General features: G+C 43.4%; 1 protein-coding gene across 1 annotated transcript in view; it reads right to left on the minus strand.

Moving 5' to 3' along the window:
• Positions 1–7,960: 7,960 nt before the first annotated feature.
• The window catches only part of ntn2 (netrin 2), a 47,499-nt gene continuing 32,924 nt past the window's right edge, over positions 7,961–22,535 (minus strand). The window contains exons 4-7 of the mRNA XM_073489865.1: positions 17,629–17,778; positions 14,510–14,563; positions 9,532–9,606; positions 7,961–9,438 (exon numbers count right to left, since the gene is read on the minus strand). Coding sequence (XP_073345966.1) covers positions 9,053–9,438; positions 9,532–9,606; positions 14,510–14,563; positions 17,629–17,778 — 665 coding nt within the window. The 3' untranslated portion in view covers positions 7,961–9,052. The remainder of the gene's footprint in view (positions 9,439–9,531; positions 9,607–14,509; positions 14,564–17,628; positions 17,779–22,535) is intronic.

Consider the following 22,535-nt stretch of genomic DNA (forward strand, 5'->3'; position numbering starts at 1 on the left):
ATCAGCGCAGAGGCGGGGAAGCTGGTGCTAAATGCCAACAGATGGGGCCTGAAGTGGATCGGCCCAGCCTGACGCAGTACGGTACAGTATAGCCTGAGGGTGTAGAGCTGAGAGAGCGGCCTGAGCCTAGAGGAAAGAGGAGCATTCTTCCTAAATCTAGTTTTTTATTGGGCTCCAAAAGATGTAGTGCGTGGAAAGATGTAGAGAGAGAAGATGACAGATTTTAAGATAATTTTACTCCAGAAAGGAAGGAAAATTGCACATGGGTTTTATCTGAGATTAAAGGGGCACTATGTAGTTTTGGAGAAGAAATGAACTCAAAATTAAAAAATGTATTATTTACAATATTAATGAGGTAATAATACAAAGTCAGAAATATTTATCTTTTCCATAACTGAATAAACAAGCTGTTCTCAGAGGAAAATAAGCTCCCCAAAACACTGTTTGAAGCTAGAAGGGTGGCAGGGTCCGCCACATATAAACAAAGTAAAACAGTATGAAATTTCGTTGTCCTTTAAGGTCAGACAGTTTTTTCTGGAAAGTGCTTTAAGACATATTGTCAACACTATTCCTCCCTGGCTCTAGAGGATGTTTCTCTATGTCCATTTATAAAGAAGCTGTGCATATGTATTCCAGGAAATGAGTCAGATTTTTTTGCCCCCTAGTTCACCACTGAATGCATATATAATCAAATATCTGGCTGGGACGTCCGATGCAACTTAAAGCCAGTTCATGGTGGATACTCCTCAAATGGCACATTTTCAGCAATCAGTCTGTCATCACTTGTAAAATATGAATGACTAATGCTCTTGGAAATCTAATAATTCAGGATACAATTCTGTAAAATGTAGGACCTATCAAACACTGTTCTGGGAGCATTTTTCTCATGATTATATTCCAGTTAATCTGGTTCAATGAACTGTACGTTCTGTAGAGATGATTTATTGACCCTTTTTAACCGGATCTAGGCAGCGAGCGCAAAGTCCTCTCCATCTATCATCCAGTCCAACTGCAAGGAGAATTATCTTTTCTCTTGAAGCCAAGATGTCTCTGATTCCTGTATCCAACATTTATCCCAAACTACAAATGCCTGCCGCAGGCTTCCTGAAGTAGCCCACCGCGCTCAGATGGAGCGTTTCTCCGCCAACACTGCAACAAAATCAAAGTGCTTTTTTATATACATCATTAAAAGTGTTTGTGCTCACGTTGAAGTGAAAGTTTAATGGTTTACTCAGCCTGAAGAAAGCCAGGATTGTAATTCTTGACGCAAAGCTATTAAAAGACAACTCACATAGGGCTTACGCAAAATGTATCAGTGTAATTTCTATTTGTCCATCTGCACACAATCCGCTTTTTGTGATCACCTTAATACATGGGCAGCGCACACACACACACACACACACACACACACACACACACACACACACACACACACACACACACACACACACACACACACACACACGGGCGCGCACATTCCTCTTATGTTACAGGCTTTGAAGAGGCAGACTCATCCCCATTTTCAACAGTACCCAATCAAACACAAAGCTGAGGGGCGGATTAGGAGCAGGCTTGTGCTGCACAATGCTCCTATCAGGGACCACACCGGTGTTAAATTACCCCCTTATTCCTCGCTCATTTTCAATCACTCACTGGCCCAATAAAGTTTGTTTCTCCAATAAAAAAGAGCAACAAAGGAACACTGAATCCCAGTTTTGTGCAACAGCAGTCCCTCACAATCCTCGACACTGTGTGTTTGTGTCTGGAAAATTGAGTGTCATGGATGCGATTGGCCCGTTTGTGGACTTAAAGGTGCACTATGTAGTTTTGGAGAAGATATTTTAAAGATCTTCATTGACTGATTCTTAAAACTAAATAGACAAACTCTCTTTGTTTTATGCCTGAATACAACACAATTTCATACTGTTTTACTTTACTTTACTTGTTTATATTTGGCGGACCCTGCCACCTTTCTAGCTTTAAACAGTGTTCTGGGGACCTTATTTTCCTCTGAGAACAGCTTGTTTATTCAGTTATGGAAATGATTTGGTATCATTACCTCGTTAATATTGTGAATATGGAACAAATGAGTTTGAATTTCTTCTCCAAAACTACATAGTGCAGCTTCAAATGTTGGACAGGTTGAAACAAAGTGAGAAGAAGACGTTTCCTTTGGAGAGGTGAAACAAGCTTTTTCAGTTTAACGGAAAACTGGAAAGATGAAACGACGGAGAGATTGAAGGATGACAGATGTTGGGAGCGGAGGTGTGGTCATTGTCACGCATGTTGTCAGTTCCAGAGGGAGTGGTGTCTCTTCAGACGACAGCTGGTTTCACTCAGGGAAAAGACATGCAGCAGAGAGGGAGAGAAAAAGAGATCAGACCTTCACCTCTGAATATTTATGATCTCGGTCCACACAGATTTCTCGCCACATTTTTTGCGGTTTTCAGGAGTGTGGAGGGAGGGAGGGAGGAGGGGGTTGGTACTTGGTGACCCACACACACTCGCAGACTCACAGACAAGCATATGAGTGTTCGCAGATACATTCAGATATTCACACATGCGTTCAGTGTCTCTGAGGGGGAACGAGATGGGGGAAAAAAAGAAATAAAAAGGGGAAATAAGTCATCATTAGAATGGAAAGTCGTGAATGTGACGAATGGTAAAAAAGAAGTACATTATGGGAAAAGAGAAGATTTAGGAAACAGATCTACAGACACACACACGCAGAGACCCCATGCTGGAAAATACCGTTGTTGAGCTTTGAAGCACAGTGGTAATGAGGCTCCATTTAAAGCCAATGAAGCCGCTTTGGCAGCTTATGAAAGCACGATTGGTAAGCCCCCCTCGTCTGCCGCTGGGTGGTGTGTGTTTGTGTGGATGTGTGTGTGAGTGTGAGTGTCAGGAGGATAGGGAGGGGGAAGAATGGACAGTATTTGGCCAGATCCGCTTTGCTCTTTTTACAGCAGCAGCTCTCTCTCTCAGGCCAGCCTCTCTCCAGGGCTCCGCTTTCTCTGCAAACACTGAGGAGGTTTCCCAAACACACACCAAGAGTTATCATTTTACACTTTACACAGTAATCAATAAAACTCTGTCTTTATTCATTTAATTACAGCTATAACTGACAATGAACGCGAGCACAGATCCTCGACTCTTTATACCGCAAGATGCCAGTTAATACACATTAAAGCATTTTTTGTTGCCAGAGACAGAAAGAGAAATAACAGAGTATGATGCAAGCTAACACTGCAAGCTCAGTACACTGCAACCTCAGGAGACACAACGGAACAATGAATGAGAAACAGGGTCATAAAGAAGTTAAAGATGACCGATGAAGAATCATCATAATGTCTATGCTGTTTTATTTTGTGAGGTAAAAAGACTCCTTGAATGTGCAGGAAATCTAGTTATTAATTATTTCTCTGACCAGAGTGATGCATTGTGTAGGATGTCAGTCAATTAAGAGGACATCAGATCCTGGTACCATTTTGTCTCTTAACAGCACAATACGATATAATATAATAGTGTTGACAACCCATCAGTACATATCGATTCTGAATAGTTTAGTTTATCTGGAGCTTGGCTTGGAGAAAACAGAGAAACCAAGGGAGTCTCACTTAGACTTGGGCCTGACTCTGCTCCTGTAGCTCAATCTCTCATAGGACCATACATCTGGATCCCCACGGTCCATTTGGGTGATAGCCATTTAAACCATTTTGGCTGAAACAGGAACGGGAAGCTGATGACAGGATGCCCAGGATAGATGGACCTAATGCAGAGACATATGTCATGCTGTATGTGCATGTGTGTGTGTGTCCAGACAGTCTCAGCAACCCCTATTCTCAAAGCCTTGATGGCCATGCCTGGGGAGAGTGATGATAAATGGTCACCTTCCTGTAATTTACCTTCAGGAGGATGGATGGAGCTGGCCTGTTTGGTTAGAGGGTGGGGAGACGAGGAGAAAGGAGACTGTAGGTGAGAGAGAGGAGAGGGGGAGGAAAGAGAGGAAGGAGTTTCCTGCTTTGGACCTGACTCGGGAGTTGGGTTTCCTCATAGGTGAGGTACACACTCAGTGTTTATTTACAGAGCTTTAGCTCCTGCTCTGTACTCTCCCCCGTCTCCCCCAGTCTAGCCCCTGTGAGTGGAAACACACTGTATGCGAGCATACTTTCCAACGGGAAACACACACATATCAATTAGATATGATTTCCGCAGCTCAGGCTAATGTCTGCAATCAAAGAGACAGATGATCAACACGACACACAGCTCATTAACTAATAATTTATTTTTTTATCATTTAGATTAAAAAGTCAGTGGTTCATTGCCTCAGAGGAAAATGTACAAGGAAGACTTTGATATAACAGAAGTGAGGAGCGGGACTGAACTGAAGAAAGGAAGGTGAGTGAAGCATTATTCCCGGGACGTTAATGTAACAGAAAATGGTGGGTTGTTGTGTCAGTTCCCGTTGACGGGAAAAGCAAAATCCGATCAGTCCGTGTCACATTTTTTTTTTTTTTTTACTCGATTCTCCTCAAAGTCATTTACAATTGGGCGGTTGTTGTCTGGAAACAACATAAAACCGAAAGGAATACATTCTGTGTAACATCTGAACCACATCTTCTGGTCGTGATCACAAAAGCATATGTTTCTGGTTTCTACATCCATATAACATCATCTGGTTTGTACATCCATACACGTGAGTCATCCCAGGCCGAGTGACGCTTTACAAAAAAAGACAACAGAAAAATGGCAAGAGGCAGTTCAGTACATATTTACAACATTAAAAAACGTGTCAAGACTTATTAAACAAGGCAAGATGGAAGTGAAAAAAACAAAAAATGGAAATCAGACCAGGAGAATGAAAATGATAATTCTTCATCAGAGGCTGTTTAGACATTTAAACAGTGGCGAATGTGAGAAGCTTTGTCGCCTTCAAATGAGAGCTCTCTCACCTCTCTACACTTTCAGTTCATGTGCATATCACTTGTTTACTTGGGTAGGGTTAATTACACACGCACACACACACACACTCACAAACACACACACACACACACACACACACACACACACACACACAGACACACACCTGTGAATGCTATAAATGCTGCAAAAAAGGGGGGGGGGGGGGAACAAAAGCAAAGCCGTTATGGCCTCAGTTCCACTGCCAAGCTGCTGGGCTTGTTAACGTAAAACAACAGGACGGCTCTCCCTATGAGGCTCACTAAATAGCTTTCACAAGACGACGCTTCCACCCCTCAAACAAACATCTGGCTCACTTCTTATCTTTATTCCGACACTCAGGGTGGCCGTTTAAGAGCAGGAAAACAGAGAGCCAATAGGTAGGAAAGAGGGATTTGACGAATCTAAAGTCCAGATCCAAGGACACCACGGTTCCTCCATGAGTGTGTTCAATGAGCTGAGCGCCAGAGAGGCCGCACAGGCACGTAATTTGACCATTTATCATAATGTGTCACAGTATACTCACATACCAGGGTGAGGAGACTGGTGTGACTGTAACACCACATGTCTGACAGACCACTACGCACAAATAATTGACTGTTTGGTTCTGCATTTTTGTAAATTTTGAAATTCAACAGTTGGAATCGTGCTCTGGACAGTGATGTCAAAACGTAAAGGTCATACATTTTTACGTAGACAAATCAATAAAAATAATTGTATTTTATTTATGTCCGTGTAAGAATCCCGACAGTTTCTAACGAGGTTTGTCAGCCAATAGTAGAACACCGCGGGAACCGAGTTGTGTTTCGTCAGCGATCAGCAGTCTTGGTAGTTGCCAGTTTGTGGTAGCTAGTGTTAGCAACATTGGCTAGTGCACAAACTTGCAGCCACTTGAGGAGGCAGATGATTCGAACAACAGTGACGATGTGATGTGGAACGTGGATAGGATGTCACATTTAGTTGCTAAATGTTATCCATAACAGCTTTAAGATTTTTATGTCCTTTTTTGATCTTTTGTCACACACTAGAAGTCGTGGTGGGCGATGACTCGTTTTGGTTACGGTTTGTTTTTGGATTAGAGAATGTCATCATCAGACGGACAGATGAACAGCATGAAGATCCACAATCATTTGAACATCATCTAACCCTGCTGCGCTCCAATACCCATACTGTACTATTCAGTACAGTATACCAGAGCAAGATTCAGTATGACCCGATACATAGTATGTCAGATGCAGTATTCCAAAAATATCCTGATGTCCCACAACATCTGGTCACATTTTGTTAACTTTACTTTTAAAAAGTCAAGAAACTGATTACCTCAGAATTACAAAGTAAAGTATTGTTATTACCACTATTCAATTTAAGTTGTACGAGCTAAAAAGTTTTAACAACTTAAAATTATTAGTCTACGTAATTTTGAGGTAATTGCTTTCCTCATTTCTTCTAAGTACAGTCACTTTGTCAGATTTTACAGTGTATGCAAGCCAGCATGCTCTTCTGGCTATTCTGACCCACAATAATTATGTTTATAATTAATGCATTAATATACTACACTGTAAATTTTAAAAGTTGACTTTACTTTAAAAAAGTCTGGAAACTGATTACCTCAGAATTACAAAGTAATTCCTAAGTTGTACGAGCTAAAAAGTTTTAAACTTAAAATTATTAGTCGACATTACTTGGTAATTTTGTGGTTATCGGTTCCCTCAATTTCTTAAAGTGAAGTCACTTTGTCAGAGTTTACAGTGTACGCTGGACTGCCACACATGTTTAAGGTGCAGTTGTCCCAGTTGTATGCATACTGCATGAAAGAGTACATTACTTTGTAAGGGCAGCTGCTGTGTGTACTAAAAGAAAAAGTATGTGATTTGGAACGCAGCGAGAGTTTACAATAGCATCAACTGTCATGGCGTCCACATTCTTAAGCTTGGTGACATTATTTCATAAACACTTACAATCAGACCATACACTTGTGTGAGTGTGTTCTTCACAGTTTGACATACATTCTCAGAAAGACGTGAAAAACAAGAGCTACAGTGCAGTACAGTACACCACTGAGGGGGTTTTGGCAGCCTCGTTCTGTGCTGTCACTTATCTAAAACACTGAACACACGACATGCAAAATAGGTTTAAAAAAAAAAAGAGGGAGTTTGGGGAGGGTGGTGGCTGACACATGGAAGAGAGCAGAGGAGAGACACTTTTGGAAGGATGACAAACCAAACATACCACCGCAGCCAGAGGAGCGTAACCACGAGCTAGCATGACATGCCTGTCGGCACACTCGCTGCTATGCTGAGCTTGATGTGCCCCTCAAAACTGCGTGTTTATCTTGTACTCTATTTAAATAACTTGTAATGTGCTTTACAAAATGAAATAACAGCAAAAGGCAGATAAAAAGCTTGAGAGCAACCAGACGGGTCTCTCTGTGGTTTTCGTTGGTCCTGACTTCCATAGTCTCTTAATTGAATTTAAAAACTGACTATGCTTATTTGGCAAAGGATGACAGGGACTGCGTTAGGGTGGGCGAGCGGGGGGAAGACGACTTGGGGAAGTTTTCCTTTGGATCTTGATGCTCATATTGGTTTAGGTCTTTTTCTGCTCACTGTAAGGTTTTGATGGACCAGCAAAAAACCACAAGCATGCAAACATAACAAAGCACATGAGGAATGAAATATGACCCTCTCATGTCATAATACAATCAAGTGAGCACTAAAAACTTTCCAGCCTCATTCATTTTGTCGAAATATGCGAGAGAAAAACACGAACTATGTTGTTTATCCGACTTTGTTTTCTTTTTACTGCATGAAAAGGAACTCTCCTTTCAATCTCTTATTTTGGCAAACAAAAAGCCTGCCAGTCGCTAGACACATCAGGAAAAGGTTCAGACATTTTAAATACAAAGAAACGACATTGGCCACACAGCAACATCTGGAAGGCCACTACCCAGCGGAAGACATTATCCATAAAGCAAAAAAAAAAAAAAAGCCTCCTTGAAAATATTGGTATTGTTCTGAAATTCCAGCCATTTGTCCGCACCGCTTAATTTGTCTTCCGCAAAAAGTGACAAGCAATGAGTCATGATGGTGATGCATGACTTTATAAACCACTCATGAGAGGGACTCGTGGTGAAGAGGCACAGCCCCGGAGGCCTGGGAAGTGACTCACACATGCTAACAGGGTTTGTTCTGCTTAAAATGAAACAAAAAGATACATCTCAAACAAGCTGGGATACGGATGGATGAGATAAAACGTCGCCACACGAAGAATATAAACTCTACTATGAGCAGTGGCATCAAATACTTGCAGATATAACAGCCTACATGAGCAGTTTATTCTGTGAGGGCTGTCTGGCGGCAGCAGCAGTGGTGGTGAGACTGAGGTTTGCTGTGGAAAATGTCCCTGCAAAGGGAGCCCTTGGTTCCTCACGGGACAACAGTTTTATAGTTAAAGTCTGTAGAAGTTACTGCAGAGACCTGGAGCAAGTAGGCCCGTTTTTTTTAATGAACATCTTGACAGCAAGTGTTGAAAAGTTGTCAGGCGGTACAGCTTGAGTTTGTTTCGACAATGAAACGCGAAGGAGGCCAAGCTGAGGATGTGCGGCTTGTCTTGTCGCTGCAATCAGTCAGTCTCTCCGGAGTGACAAACACTTGAATAAAATCCTCAGAGAAGTGTGTGAAGTGTGGAGTCAAACAAAATGGCAGGAGACAGTCATGACAGGAGGAGGAGGAGAAGGAGGAGGAGGAGGGTATTTGGGGTGTAGTTGGGGGACGAGTGGACAATTCCGCTGTTGTCATCGAAGGAGGGAATGGCGTCTGCTTTTGTATACACTTCATACCCTTTTTAATGGTCCCTTTTTAAGGCAAACCAATTGGACAAACTGACATAACAAAGACAAAACTTGAAAAATAAAAAGGAAAATAATTATACAATATACACAAAACGTGGTCCTTAAAACAGGTAGGGTACATGCAGTCTTTCTAATGTGCAGTGTTCCCGTGATGGGGGGGGAGACAAAGGATTCAGGGGGAGGAGAGGGGGGAAGGGTTCATGAAGGTGGGCGATGGAGGGGAGAGGTAGGGCTGCTTTCCCATCACGCTTTGCTGCACTTCCCCTTCTTCTCCTTGCGCTGGAACTTCCTCAGACGTCTCGTCCAAACGTCCCTCCACTGGATCACCAGGCTGTTCTTATCGGCCATAAGGCCCAGGCGCTCCGCCCCCGGACTGGTGGCTCCGGCCCCGGGCGCGACCCCTGCACCCGCCGCCGTGCCCGTTCCACCGTCGCTGCCGCCCATCACCAAGAACCGCTTGCTCATCTGGATCTTTGGACACTTGCAGGCCAGGTCCTTCATGTGCACCCACAGGATGTTGTCGCCTCGCTTCAAGGGCTCGCCGCGGCTCTTGTACACGGACACCACGTTCACTGAGAACTTGGCCCAGTCGCCCACCGTCTCCATGTCCAGGACGTTCACTTGGACCGCTGAGGACACATTCATGAAAAATACACACAGATCAATACACCAAACACAGCAGATTTACTCATTTTGATTGATAATTTATTCTACTGTCTTACCATAATCCTTCTTGCAGTATTTCTTCATGTTGATCTTCAGGTTGCCCTTCACTGGTTTACAATAGGTCTCACAATCTGCAAAGACAAGAACATGCAGGGTCTCACTCACTGACGCTCAGGTTACACACATAAAGGGACACTTACACACTTGAAATTTGAATCGCTGCCATAAGGTTACATTTTGGGTCTCTTTCAGACCATTTCATAGTGCATTATGTGCTGCTCCTGTAGCACATAAACAGCGACCATCTGCACTGCAGAGTTAGTGTGACTAAACACTGTAAACTGTTATGTACTGTGAAACCACAAATAAACACAGTCAACAGCAACAAAATAAATCACTGTGTGCTTGTTTCTACAACCTTGTGACGAGAATGCTCATATTCACACTTGCCCTCACAACGGCTAGTCACTACATTTACTACAGTACTGTTCTTTAAGGGTGCAAAATGTAAGAATTATGGTTAAAACATTCAAAACTTCTCAGGTGTGTGTGAGATGACCAATCAGAGCAGACTGGGTATCGGGAAGGGGGGCCTTAAAGAGACAGGAGCTAAAACAGAGCGTTTTAGACAGATGGGGAATACAGAGCTGCAGCACTGGACAGTATGAGAAAACTGATGTGTTTTTTGAGCGTTAAAGCATTTAAGCAGTGTAGCAGTAACCCAAAATAAAATGATGAACCTGAAAATGTCTCCTTTGAACTGAATCATTTTGAGGTTTGAACTGCTGGTCGGCCAAAACAAGATATCACAATAAGATATCTTGTCTCTATATCTCTTATATGTGTTTAATTGTGACTATAATATAGAATAGATTGATTGGTTAACCAGAGGTTTAATCTATAATTAAATAATTATTATCAAATTATTATTACAATATAAAAAGAGTAATGACAATCTGATGATCAACTATATTATAGCACATTTCTATAGATCTACCATAAACAGCATGCTCACATGGGACATTTCTCTACATTGAGTAGTTTTACTTTGATACTTAAAGTAGATTTTCCTGATAGTACTTCTGCCCTTTTACTTGATTTTTTGGATAATTTTTATAGTGTGGTATTAGTACTTTTGCTTAAGTAAAGAATCTGAATACTTCCTCCACCACTGGTCACTGACAGGGCCGAGGGCTGCAAAGGAAACTGGAGCAGGTTGGATAACGCTGAGCCTGGTTTGGATTTTGTGTGCTAAAAAACAACTTAGACAAATCACACATCAAACCCCAGCAAAAGCCGGCGCTGCGAGGCGAGTGATGCATACCAGAGTAGTAAAAGTGTTCAGTTTGACATGTTTTCTGGGATCTTGACGAAAGACAGAGCGCGGTGGGAGCAGGTCATGGTTGGATGTGTGTGAATAGACGGCTGCCAGCGTGACGACTGAGACCACACATTGGAAAGATGACCTCTGCTGACCACTCATAGGTGGAGTCGGCTTAGTGATGAGGCGTTATAATTACAATTGTGACAGTTAAAATGGAGCTCTTGGATCTCGTCTTGACTGACTCGAAAAAGCAGCTTTTGTTTGGTTTTCGTTGTCATGTGCTGTATCTATGAGTGTCTTTTTCAGGTTGATCTTTCATCAAAAAGTGACACAAATATGGAAACTGCACTGGAAACAATTCCGCTATAAATTTCTCAATCTAGGACTTGAAACAACAAGCTCTCTGGTTGCAACCTCACGTCTCTTCATTCTGTGGCCCAAACATTTCCATCAACCTGAAGAAAAATTGATAATTGCAATTATTTTTGAATTATTTGTAGATTTAATGTTGAAAAATGACTGTGTGCAACACTTTCTATGAACTAAGATAAGCTGAATAGAGAACATGCATGTTATAATTTCCCCTGGTTTGTTTCTTGTAATCCTGAAATATGTATTTTGTCAGCTCAACATTAAAATCTTTCTTTGCTTCTCTCTGATCATGAAATACACTTTCCATGAGCTGAGAGCAGGGAGGAACAAAGAAAACAAAATTAAATGAACTTTAAAAAACAGATGAAAGCGCTCACATTAGCAATACTAACATTTAATTTAAAGCATTGCACCGTGTTTTTCAAATTGTGCTCATGGTAACTACTGTTACTGGAGCTGTGACAAGAAAGAATCAGACGCTGTTGATCATTAGGAAAGCTCTACTGTACTTGACTCAACGCCACCAGATTTTATGAAGCGTAGAATTTTGGATCCACTTATTTCAATTACAAAACTATCAGAGGTCAGAATAAAATTTAAATGATTGACTGAAAATGCAGAGAAATGCCAAGAAGCTCATTTTCCAAATGTGGACGTGGGTTAGTTTTAGTGAAGGGACATGAGAAGCTGACCATGCTGCTCGCCTGGAATGTCAGGGCATGAAACTGAAAAACCACATGCTGCTAACCGGGCTGGTATCTGCGGTCAGGCCTTCAAAAGAAAAACCATTCAGTCCTGTTTGCTTCCCAAAGCAAACCGAATAAAATTCGCTGGACATGAAATGCCTCAATTAGAAAAAAAAAAAAAAAAAAAAAAACGGTCGTGAGAGAGAGAAATTACGCTCTCTGGGTTGCATGAGAGCCGGGGTGTTGCATCGTTCATTTTTTGGGGGGGAAAGGACGGATGGAGCAATGGAAGGAGGGAAGAAACAGGGGACCGAGGAGCCCATAAAAACGTCCAGGAGGTTTGGCTGTATATCAGAGCGCTGGAGATTTTATTAGCCGGAGAGAGGAGAGAAAAGGAAAGAACGGGAGAAAGAGAGAGCAGATGGCAGCTTCCAATAACCTCGAGACAGGGCGACGTTAAAAAAAAAAGAAGTGGAGGTGTAGATGTGGACGGGTGCAGAGGTGTGCGTGTGGATGGATTTGTGTTTGAATGAACATTACTCACAGACTTAAATTGTTAAATATCATAGCTTGCTTAAGGTCTTTTTCATTAGAAGAGAGCGTGTGGTTTCATGTGCAGATCATTATCATGGGAGTGTGCATGCAACTGTGACAGGCATGCATTTGTATGAGATGTGCATGGATTTCATTAGATCACTGCCGTTATTTCTGTGTGTGGTATACAGTGGCTGGCCTGGAGGTATCAGTGGGGTAACTCTGGCTGGGAGACGGTGTGTGTTTTCCCATGAAGACTCACTTACTGCTGGCTGTTTCACCTGGAAAAGCTCTCGGTGAATCGGCCACTGACCCAGAAGACCGGCCCACTGAAAACACTCACAATTGGCTCCGGGGCTCTCGATGCCCCTCGTTCCCTCGAGCCCCCTCTCACTGTGCCATGACAAGGACAAATTGCATCCACCGCCCCTTACACAAAAACATTTGGGGGCCTTCGGCTTCTGATGGTGAAGCTCGTTCTATGGTAGTTGAGGAAGGAGAAAGATGAGGGGAAATGCTCTGGTGTGTTTGGTCGAGCCTGAGGTGAATTGGCGATCAACAACTCTTGTGTTCTTAGACCCCGTAACATTTTCCCAGGGAAGTAGTAGACACAAGAAAGGGCTTTTTTTAATGGCTCAGAGGCCCAAGTAATGAGAGGAAATGGAATGAGGAGTGTTGTACATGTGAAAAAGAAGCTGCACATGTGAGAAAATGATCAATATATATTGAAAAATAAAATATTTAGACATTTAGGGAAATACACTTATTTGCTTTCTGGCCAAGAGTCGGATGAGAGGATAGATAACACTCATGTCTGTGCAGTTAACATGCAGCTAGAGCCAAAGTGGTTGGTTAGCTTAGCTTAGCAGCTCGGCTGGCTCTGTCCAAAGGCAATCTCGGAGCAAATCGGCTATCGTCCAATGACGATTAATCCTCTGAGGGCAGCGACCAATGGCTGCTTCCACCGTAGCTAGCGGATATCCGGATAATGGATATCTGGGCCAAGACTTCCTCTTCCGTGAGCCGGTCGCAGTTTACACTCCAATAAGCAACTTGAGAAGAGACGATGTCGATGTTAATTATCGAGATTATTCCAAAGGAACAAAATCTGTTATAGCTTGTTTGTTTAATCTATACAAAAAGTGTAAAAACAACTATTTGTCAGTGTGTGATGACAAATGACTAATTCTCTTTACCCATTTCTGTTTCCAGTCTTTGTGCCAAGCTAAGCTATGGTGTAAGCTTACCGTTGCTAATTTACATGATTTACTCTACGGGTATGCGTGGTATAAATCAGCGAATAAGCATTTTCCAAAACTGTCAAACTATTTCTTTGATGTAAACTAATTTATTCATTCTATATCATTAGATTTAATGAGGACAGAAGTGAAGTCAGTGTTATAATATCCTCAAACCTTTGAAATGTAAGACCTCCATAAGTCAAAAGTGTCATTTGCAGAGAGTTTTCTGACAAAACATAAATCTTTAGAGGAAAAAGGATAAAAAAAACAATAAAACTATACACTGTGAATCGTGCAGTGGAGTATCAGTGGCAGGGTGGGGGGTTCGATCTGCAGCCTGAGTGATGATATATGTTATAAAGCCACTAATGAATCAACATTTCCAAATCAACACCACCATTCAAATCAAACAGCCGCAGAATGAAAAATAAGGGCAGGGTAATTGACCGGAGCTTAAATTGGACAGTTGGAGGGAGAGACTGAACAAATTTCCCCCCGCTCACTTGCCAGCACTCTTTTCACGCCTCGAAACTCTCCCTTCCACTATATCTCCCAGCTAAACTCTAACTAATCACCTGCCTATCTGCCGGCCTTGGCTTTGAGCTGCTATGGTTCGGAGCACAGCACGGCTCCACTAACTTGAGGTTAGCGGTTGGGGAAAGTGTGCCAAGGACACAGGTTTTAAAGACAATGGAAAAATTCTGCAGGTCCCAGTGCGCTCGTTCTCTTTGCACGACTTCAAAAGATGGGACCCCACCCTTCATTAATATTTATTCCACACCTTAAAACTCCAGTCCAGAAATATTAAAAAATATGTTTTTGTTCCTCTCGTAAAGCAGCGGTGCTGATGGGCGAGGTGCAGAGAGCGTATACTAACCTGCTGGTTCCTCTGTGCTGCTCACCACAGCTGTGGGGTTGACCACTGGGATTTCTGAAACACACACACACACACACGGAATACACAGTTATTTTACTGGTTAAATGTAAATTCCTGCCTTTCAAGTTTGGTCAAAGAAGTGATTTGGCGGTGCGCCTGCTCAGAGTGCATGTGTGGTCAAAGAAAATGAAGTATGTCTGAATTCATTAAAAGAGTGGGTATCTGGGAAGGGTTTGTGAATATATTAAAACACCCACAACATAATACAAAAGGGTCAGCTTAGGATTGAGAAGTAGAAAGTGTCAGGGTTGCCGTGCAGGAGGTTTGGACTGTGACATATGTCAGCTATCGGATGAAAACACATGAGGAATCGCAGACAGACATGCTAGATAAACATCGACAGACTGACAGGGAGACTTATTGGTGGTGAGAGGGAAGACAGGCTCAAATAAACCATGCATTCCACGGACTAATGTGGTGGTTTCACTGTCATCTTTAAGGGAACAGACTCAAAGATCCTCAGTGGAAGAAATAGTGGAGTCTGAGGACCAAATTCAACCCAAAAAAATGCACTCTTAATCCAGTTCGGAGAAGTCAATCCATTCAAAGTCGGCACACACAGAAGTTCTTTGAAGCCCTCCGATTAAAAATGGAAAGGTGGCTGCGGTAGATTAGTCTCGTCCTCTCCTAACAGATGCTGGGTTAACGCTGCTGTGTAATCTCCATGCAGGCATGTATAGACAGATGGACAGATGGCAAGGGGGCAATTTTGCTTGGATCGTCTTGAGACAGATGCAGCCCTCCCTCGCTGTGCCCGCTGGCTACTTTAAAAAAAAGTGCCTCGTGGAATTCCTCCAGGACCTTCTCTTCTAATCGTATGCAACTTTCCAATACAAATGCTAATGCTAACAACGGGCCCTCTGCTTTTTAACTGTAAACGGAGTAACTGGAAAGCTGGCTTCGCATCCACCCAGAGGATCTGCTTTTGGATTTGGAGGTGGAGGGTCTGAACGGAGCGAGTGGGAGTGTGGGGGGGCGTAAGCTGTTTTGAGGCAGAAGCAGCAGTTGTCTCTCTGAAATTATGGACGCCCCGCCAACAAAAACAAATAAGGGCACAGAGCTTTGTGAAGGCAGGCGCAGCTGCTAGAAGCCACTTTGAGTCCGTGTGCCCTTGTGGGCCACATCTTGTGAAGACAGACAGATGATGAAAGGATCATTCAGATGAGGGTTGCTGCCATCATACTAATTGGCTGCTTAATGGGCTTGTCTTCTGTCTTTGGTGTCCAGGAGCCTCAATAGGAGAGAAGATCCCCACCATGAGGCCACAATGACACACACAGTTGTCATTAACGCTTTTCGTAATGGATCCAAGCACACATACACAACTGTTCTTGTTCTCATTGGACGGTTCAGTGGCACTCAAACGAGCGGGGTCTGCCATCCATGACCACAGTTGTTTTCTCCTTCTCGCCCATCCGCCATCTGCTCCGGAGAGAAACAACACGGCAGCATGTGGAACAGTGTGGCACAGCTCGGTGCGGCGCTGGGCGGCACGGTTTGCTTTGGTGCAGGTTTTCTTCTAAGTGTGTGTGTGTGTGCGTGCAGTGTGTGCTCGTACCGCCTGGCACACAGTGTGGTGGAAAGCTGCCCTCTATTACACATGCCTGCATGTGCCGGGCCACTGGCAAATTTCATAATCCACGCGCACATGTACACGCTTGTTACAGGAAATTAAAAACCTGATGTTGTCGACATGCATACTACAGCTAGTGGAGTACAGACACACACACACTACACGCCGAGTGGAACAACACGTTGACAAAGATCACGTTTCAGTTTAGCCTAATGTTACATGTGGGTCCTTGTTTGCACACATGTTTCAGGCTGTTCCTCTATGAAATTATCGTTGCATTTTCAGTGGCCATGTCAACCCACAGAACACATGTACTGTGTACTGTGTGTGCAGTGCAGAGATCGGGTTGGGTGTGCCTGTCAGAAGGCTGAGAATGACTGTAGGCTACAGGGAAGTGTGCTTTCAATTATGCTGCGTAATCTCCATGGTTTTAGTGTGTGCAGCTTTAAGTGCAGTTCATGACTTTACTGAAAATATGTATTGTGTCTTTTGTTAGATTATGTTCTTCACGATGGAGCTTGTAAGTCTTTTACCAGCTCCGTCAGCACAATAAAATGTTGGCATTTTGCATTAAAAAAAACCTAGATATGCTCAAAATGGGGCTGGGAAATATATGGTTATTATATTGTGATCGTGATATGAGACTAGATATCATCTTACAGCCTAACAAATATTGTATTTAAAGGTGAATTTCAATTGAAAACATAATATTAACTGAAAATAAGAAACAGTTTTGACAACATGACATCTATTTACTTTGTGGTCCCCGAGCTCCCTTTCCAGACCGTTAGCTGTACGGCTAACTGAGCTTACTAGCTCATGGCAGCTACAGTTAGCAGCATTTAGCGGTTAGTCTGGTGATATGCTGCCTCCTGTCTGTTTAGAGTATGATTTCGACAGGTGGTCAATTCTTACATATTGCACCTTTAAGTCCATATCGCCCGGCTGTAGTTCAAATTGTTCGTGTCATACTTGTACCGTATCAACATTTCTATAATACATGTCATATCACCTGCAGATTACATGTATACATGGTCATGGAGGGGATGTTGGTGGTTGGGTCACACGCCAGAGACCAACATTTGAGACGATGTTTCAAGATTTGTAAACTGGAAACAACTGGATATTTTTCACGACATGTCGGATGTTTTCCAGCCATGTTTGTAGACTGACCAGGGAAAACAAAACAAACATGACATTTTCCTAACATTATCCAAGTGGTTTTTGTGGCTCAACCTAACCAGACCATAAACGCAGCATTGTCATAACCAAGTTGAAAATTGAATATAAGGAAACATAAAGTTGCAGCATATCAGCGGTTTGCAGAAATGTACAGTTATTCTGGTGATCGGGTTGTGTTTTACAGTTTAATGCAGTGACTCACTAACAAGCTGATAAAATCACCGAGCTGAAGACAGTGTACGCTATCAGTGCCACATGCGGGGAGCTGTGATGGTGTGTGTGCGTGTCTCTGTGAGTCACTCACTGATGCAGGGGGCCACAGGTGAGCGGCTCTGCTGGTAGCCCTTGGCGCAGCGGTTGCAGGTGATGCCGGTGACGCCGTCCTTGCAGGGGCACTGGCCTGTGGTCTGGTTGCAAGTCTTGCCTGCTGCACCCACAGGGTGGCAGTCACAGGCTTGGGTGGGGGGTAAGGGGTCGGGCACAGGTGTGAAAGTGGGAGCGGGGGTTGTGAAATAAGAAAGAGGAGAGAGAGAAAACATATCACGTTAACATATCACGTTAATTCATCAACTTGTTTGCCAAAATGACACCAGCTTATTCCTTGGATATGACCGTCTCTGCAGGGCATTCTGTTAAATCTTGTAAATTTCTGTTTTTTGACGGACTAACAGGGGGATGGGCCGATGCATGTAGTATATCACCATCAAGGGACCAATAAAAGCACATTGTGCTGTCCTCTCTGCTCATTTCTGCTCTCCTAACTGCCGTGTGGTGCCTTCCTGGTGACACATGCTATGCAGTTTCATCACTTCCCGAAAGTTCAGTCGATGCCCATCAAATGCCAACAGCAACAAGCAACGCTCCGGTCACCTCGCTTTGGCGAAGCTTTTATGAGTTTTGCTGGTTCTAGGCAATTTATTCAAACCCCCTTAAGCAACATGAGGCTTTCTTTTTTTGGTTTAAAGAGCTGTTAAATACAAGAGCTGGCGCGTTGGTCCGAAGCCTTCCGAGAGAGCTTTACGAGATGTTAGAGGGGATGACAGGGAGAGGGAGAAGCAACATATCAGAGGGTGACAAGTGAAGGAGAAGACTGGAGAGCGACAGGGAGAGAGTGAGAGGGACAGCGCTTCAGTATAGTCCAAACAGAGTCTTTTGGTGTGCTCAGCAGCATAAACAACAGTGAATCCAGCAGAACTGTGGCTACTCCAAGTCTGCAAAAAAACCTGACATTTGTTCTTTAAGTAATAAACACATACTTAACATTTCACAGCAATGCAGCCAGACAAACACATCAGTGACATATCAAAACAAATGTAAGACTTATATCTTCTTGAGTCATCTACGGGGGTGTGACTGATTGGTTTCACATTCTCCATCCAGAATAAAGCAAGTTAGATACAGAAAAGTTTCCTTTCCTGCCTTATCGACTGACATGTTGCCAAAAATACAACAAGCCATGAAATGCAAGGTGAACTTCTTATTGTCAACATGTTTTTTTTTTTTTGGAAAGCAGGCACAGGCTGGTGCATAATTACTAAAGCAAACTTAAGAATGACTCGACTGAAACACGATAGCTGTAATTGTCCAAGCTTATCAAGAAAAGACAAGAAAGGCCAAAATTACACTTTGGGGAAAAACCCTGTAACCTAACAGTTTGTTACAGGGCTTGCCAGAGAAAGGCAGCTGCTAACATGCCACAGTTTCTTCCCACCGCTCAGCAGAACTGTGAATGTGTTTATTTGCGCCGGACATTTTTTAGCTGCTACAACAGAGAGGGGAGCCTGAGGACCCTACCACCTGTTGAACGGGCCAAATAGAGGGTTTAAATGGCTGAAACTGACCCAAGAGTGATCGTGTGTGTCTGGCAGCAAAGGGTTGGGAGGGATTAACTGCAGCTCAGATCTTCAGAAACACATTTGCCTTTTCCGGCAAGGCCAACCGGTCCACAGGTGTCAAAGTGGCTGCGCTCTGTTTGAAGCTGTGCACGGAGACGTAAATCTGATGCTTCAGCGTCCATGCAAAATCCCCACCATTTGAGTCACGCAGGCCTGACCAGGAAACTAAAGCTTTGATGACACTTGGTAAGTTTCCGACTGACCTTAAGGGGATACACGTCTGCATATGGTAGGGTGAGACGCAGAGCTGAGGTGGATGTCAGAGGTCAAGTCAGCAAGGAGTCTCTGGACTGTCTGTTGCTCTGTGCAACCGCGTAACCTATATTGTCACCTCTATACCCACCCACATTCATCAGCCAGAGCTCCTGCCATTGTTGCCAGGTACTTAAGTAATCAGTTTGTTAATGAAGCCTGATTAATGCACTGACACGTACGTACATTTGAAACTTTAATCTATAAAACGTAGCCTTGGATCTCCTGCCACTATTTCCAGGGATTAAAGTTAGTTTGTTAATGAAAGGGGCGGCTGTAGCTCAGGAGGTAGAGCGGGTCGTCTGGTAATCTGAAGGGTGCTGGAATGATTCCCCAGCTGCGTGACGATGAATCTGAAGATACTGGACCCCAAATTGCACCTGATGAGCAGGTCGGACCCTTGCATGGCAGCCTCTGCCAACAGTGTATGAAAGTATGAAAGTGCAGTGAGCGGTCAGTAGACTGGAAAATCGCTATAGAAATAAATGTCCATGTATGAAACCCATCTGATTAGTGCACTAAATCATACATTTAAATACCTGATCTAGGTACCAAGGTCGCCTTGGATCTCCTGCCATTTGCACAGATTAAATATGCTGATGATTACAAACTTGTTTTCAGTTTGAAAAGTAAACAAGCTCTTTTATTCAAATAAATATCTACAAAGATTTTGGGTTCACTCTTGCCTATGAAATGATGCATCCAGAGCACATGTGGGGCAACCCCCCTGTTACATGATCTGTCTGATGCAAGTCTGGAGTCGGTCTGTCATGCCTGCCGAGACATGTGGCCATTGTTTCCTGGCTGATCACTGAACAGCACAAGCTATCAACTCAATCCGGTCAGTATGAACAAGATGTAAGTAATGTTCGACACTTTCCTTCTAAATAATCGCAGCCTGTTAGGACATCAGAGTTTACTGCCAATGTCCACACTGTTCAGTAAACAACCAGCAACTGCCAGATCTGAATAGGCTTTAAGAGGCAGGATGGGGGGGGGTGTCGTTCTCCACCCCCGGCTCTCCTCCTTGAACTGTTTTTCTGAAGTTTTATGTGCAGGGGCTAGGGCCAGTTACGAAGCAGTAAAAACGTCCTCAGAGGTTGATGACTTTTCAAGCCTTTTTTGCGCCTGCAGACGTGACAGGCACTGCGTTGGGATTTGCAGTCCTTTGACAGGCGTTTGCTCCATTTAACTGATTCCTGTTGCTGCATGAATGTGTGTGTGTACACATCTGGGCTAAAGGACTGTCAAGGACTGCTTTTTGTCTGTAGTTAGCTTTTTAGCAGTCAGTTGTGTCGTTATGTTGAATTGAGAGCGCAAATTAGTCATTCGTCTGCAAAAATCGGATCAAATCGAGAGATTAAATTTAGTAATTTTCACAAATTGTTACTCTCAGAGCATAAATGATTAAATTGAGCACACAAATAATAATTTAACAGATATTAGCATCATTTAAGCATTTAAAATGAAAGCCTGTGAAGCTGAAGCTGTCAAAGATCAGCTCCTCCCTCCCTCTCAGTGACATCTGATATTTAAATCTTGTTTCTCTGGCTTGACTCAGCAACAGGTACTGGCAAAACTTGATACTAATGATACAAAAATGGTCTATTCGCCCTCAAGGATACAACTATTACTTTTAGAATTAAATTGCATAATACTTTTTCTGTCCACAGTACGTTCTGACAGCTAATATCCTCACGCACTCCTTCAGAAAGACATTCGAGTCAGATGGCCAGTGTGGTTTATGTTGGCCGGCGTTGCTTCACATCGACTTCGGCCTCATTTTGAATGCCTTTTATCAATGTTCCTTGTGGTCAAAGGATACCAGCTGGATGGCTTGGATTCACATAAAAACCTTGTATTTTGAAGACCTCGTATACTGCAGCCAGGCCATGTGGTGATTGCCATGGTTCTTTCATTCTGCTGACTGTTTTAATGCTTGTGACGCTATAAAGGGCTCCAGGAGACGCTGGCGAATGGGCATTTCAGCTGCTGAGCTGGAGCCTTGTACGTTCACTTTGCATTGGCTCCTTAATACTTGTAAGAATGAGATAAGTGGTGATGGAGACAGGAGAAAGGTGGTTCCTCCTCCCCCTTCACCCATCTACAGAGTAGGTCTTATTAGAAACAGACATGGCCTATTTGTCCTCTCAGAGCCTGCTCTGCCCCCCAGCCCTCCCCACTCTTGTCTCGCCTTTAGAAAACACCTGTATTTTATTGTTGTAACTCCATTTCAGACTTGACACTCACCCCCCCTTCAGCCATACTGCACCTCTGACCTCTATCTTGACCCCGACACATGGAGATAAAACACGAACGAGAGCAAGAATCGGGCTGGAAAATAAAATCAGGAACACCACAAGAGAAAGGCTTTCAAGGCTTGTAGTTAGAGAGAAATCAGAAGTTGGAGAGGGAGAAGAGCTGGTGGTTATAAACAATCAGGGGAGCTGAAGAAGATGGAGATGAAAAAAAGTGAGCAAGGCCTGAGGCGAAGGAAAATGACGGCTCATGGAAGGCTGTGGAATTGCTCTGATCAATCACGGAGGCAGGCGCTCAGCAGAGGCTTTTCGGACGCTAACTTTCATTTCCGTCACATCTGGGGCCTTTGTGAGGGAGGGAGATAAACTGTTTACCACCTGATCGTTAGGCTTTGATAAGGACAAATTGCAGAGTCAGGGTGCTTGAGTGTGTGTGAGAGCTTCACACTCCCAGGTATTGCAGGAAATGGAAGATGAGGGAACAATTTGCACACGGAGAACACATCTCAGGACTGATCTCCTGTCAGGGGTGAGGCAGATCTCTTTTCTGTCAGCGCTCTGGAGCAGTAACAGGTCAAATGACTTAACTTTTAAGGTATGTGACCAAGTCACTGTGGAGTTTTTGCCATCATATGATGAATGGCTCGACATCTCAGCGCAACTAATATCATGCCATTTCTAACCTCCCGGTGTTCAGTTACAGCTTGGGACGGCTGCAGAAGGAAAACTGAGCGGAAGCCAGTGGGAGATTCTCGCCATGAAATTTCAACCCAAAAGATCGTCACGGCTATGAACATTGGCAGCTC

The sequence above is a fragment of the Pagrus major genome, chromosome 20 (genome assembly GCF_040436345.1).
Source record: "Pagrus major chromosome 20, Pma_NU_1.0".
NCBI classification, from domain to species: Eukaryota; Metazoa; Chordata; class Actinopteri; order Spariformes; family Sparidae; genus Pagrus; species Pagrus major.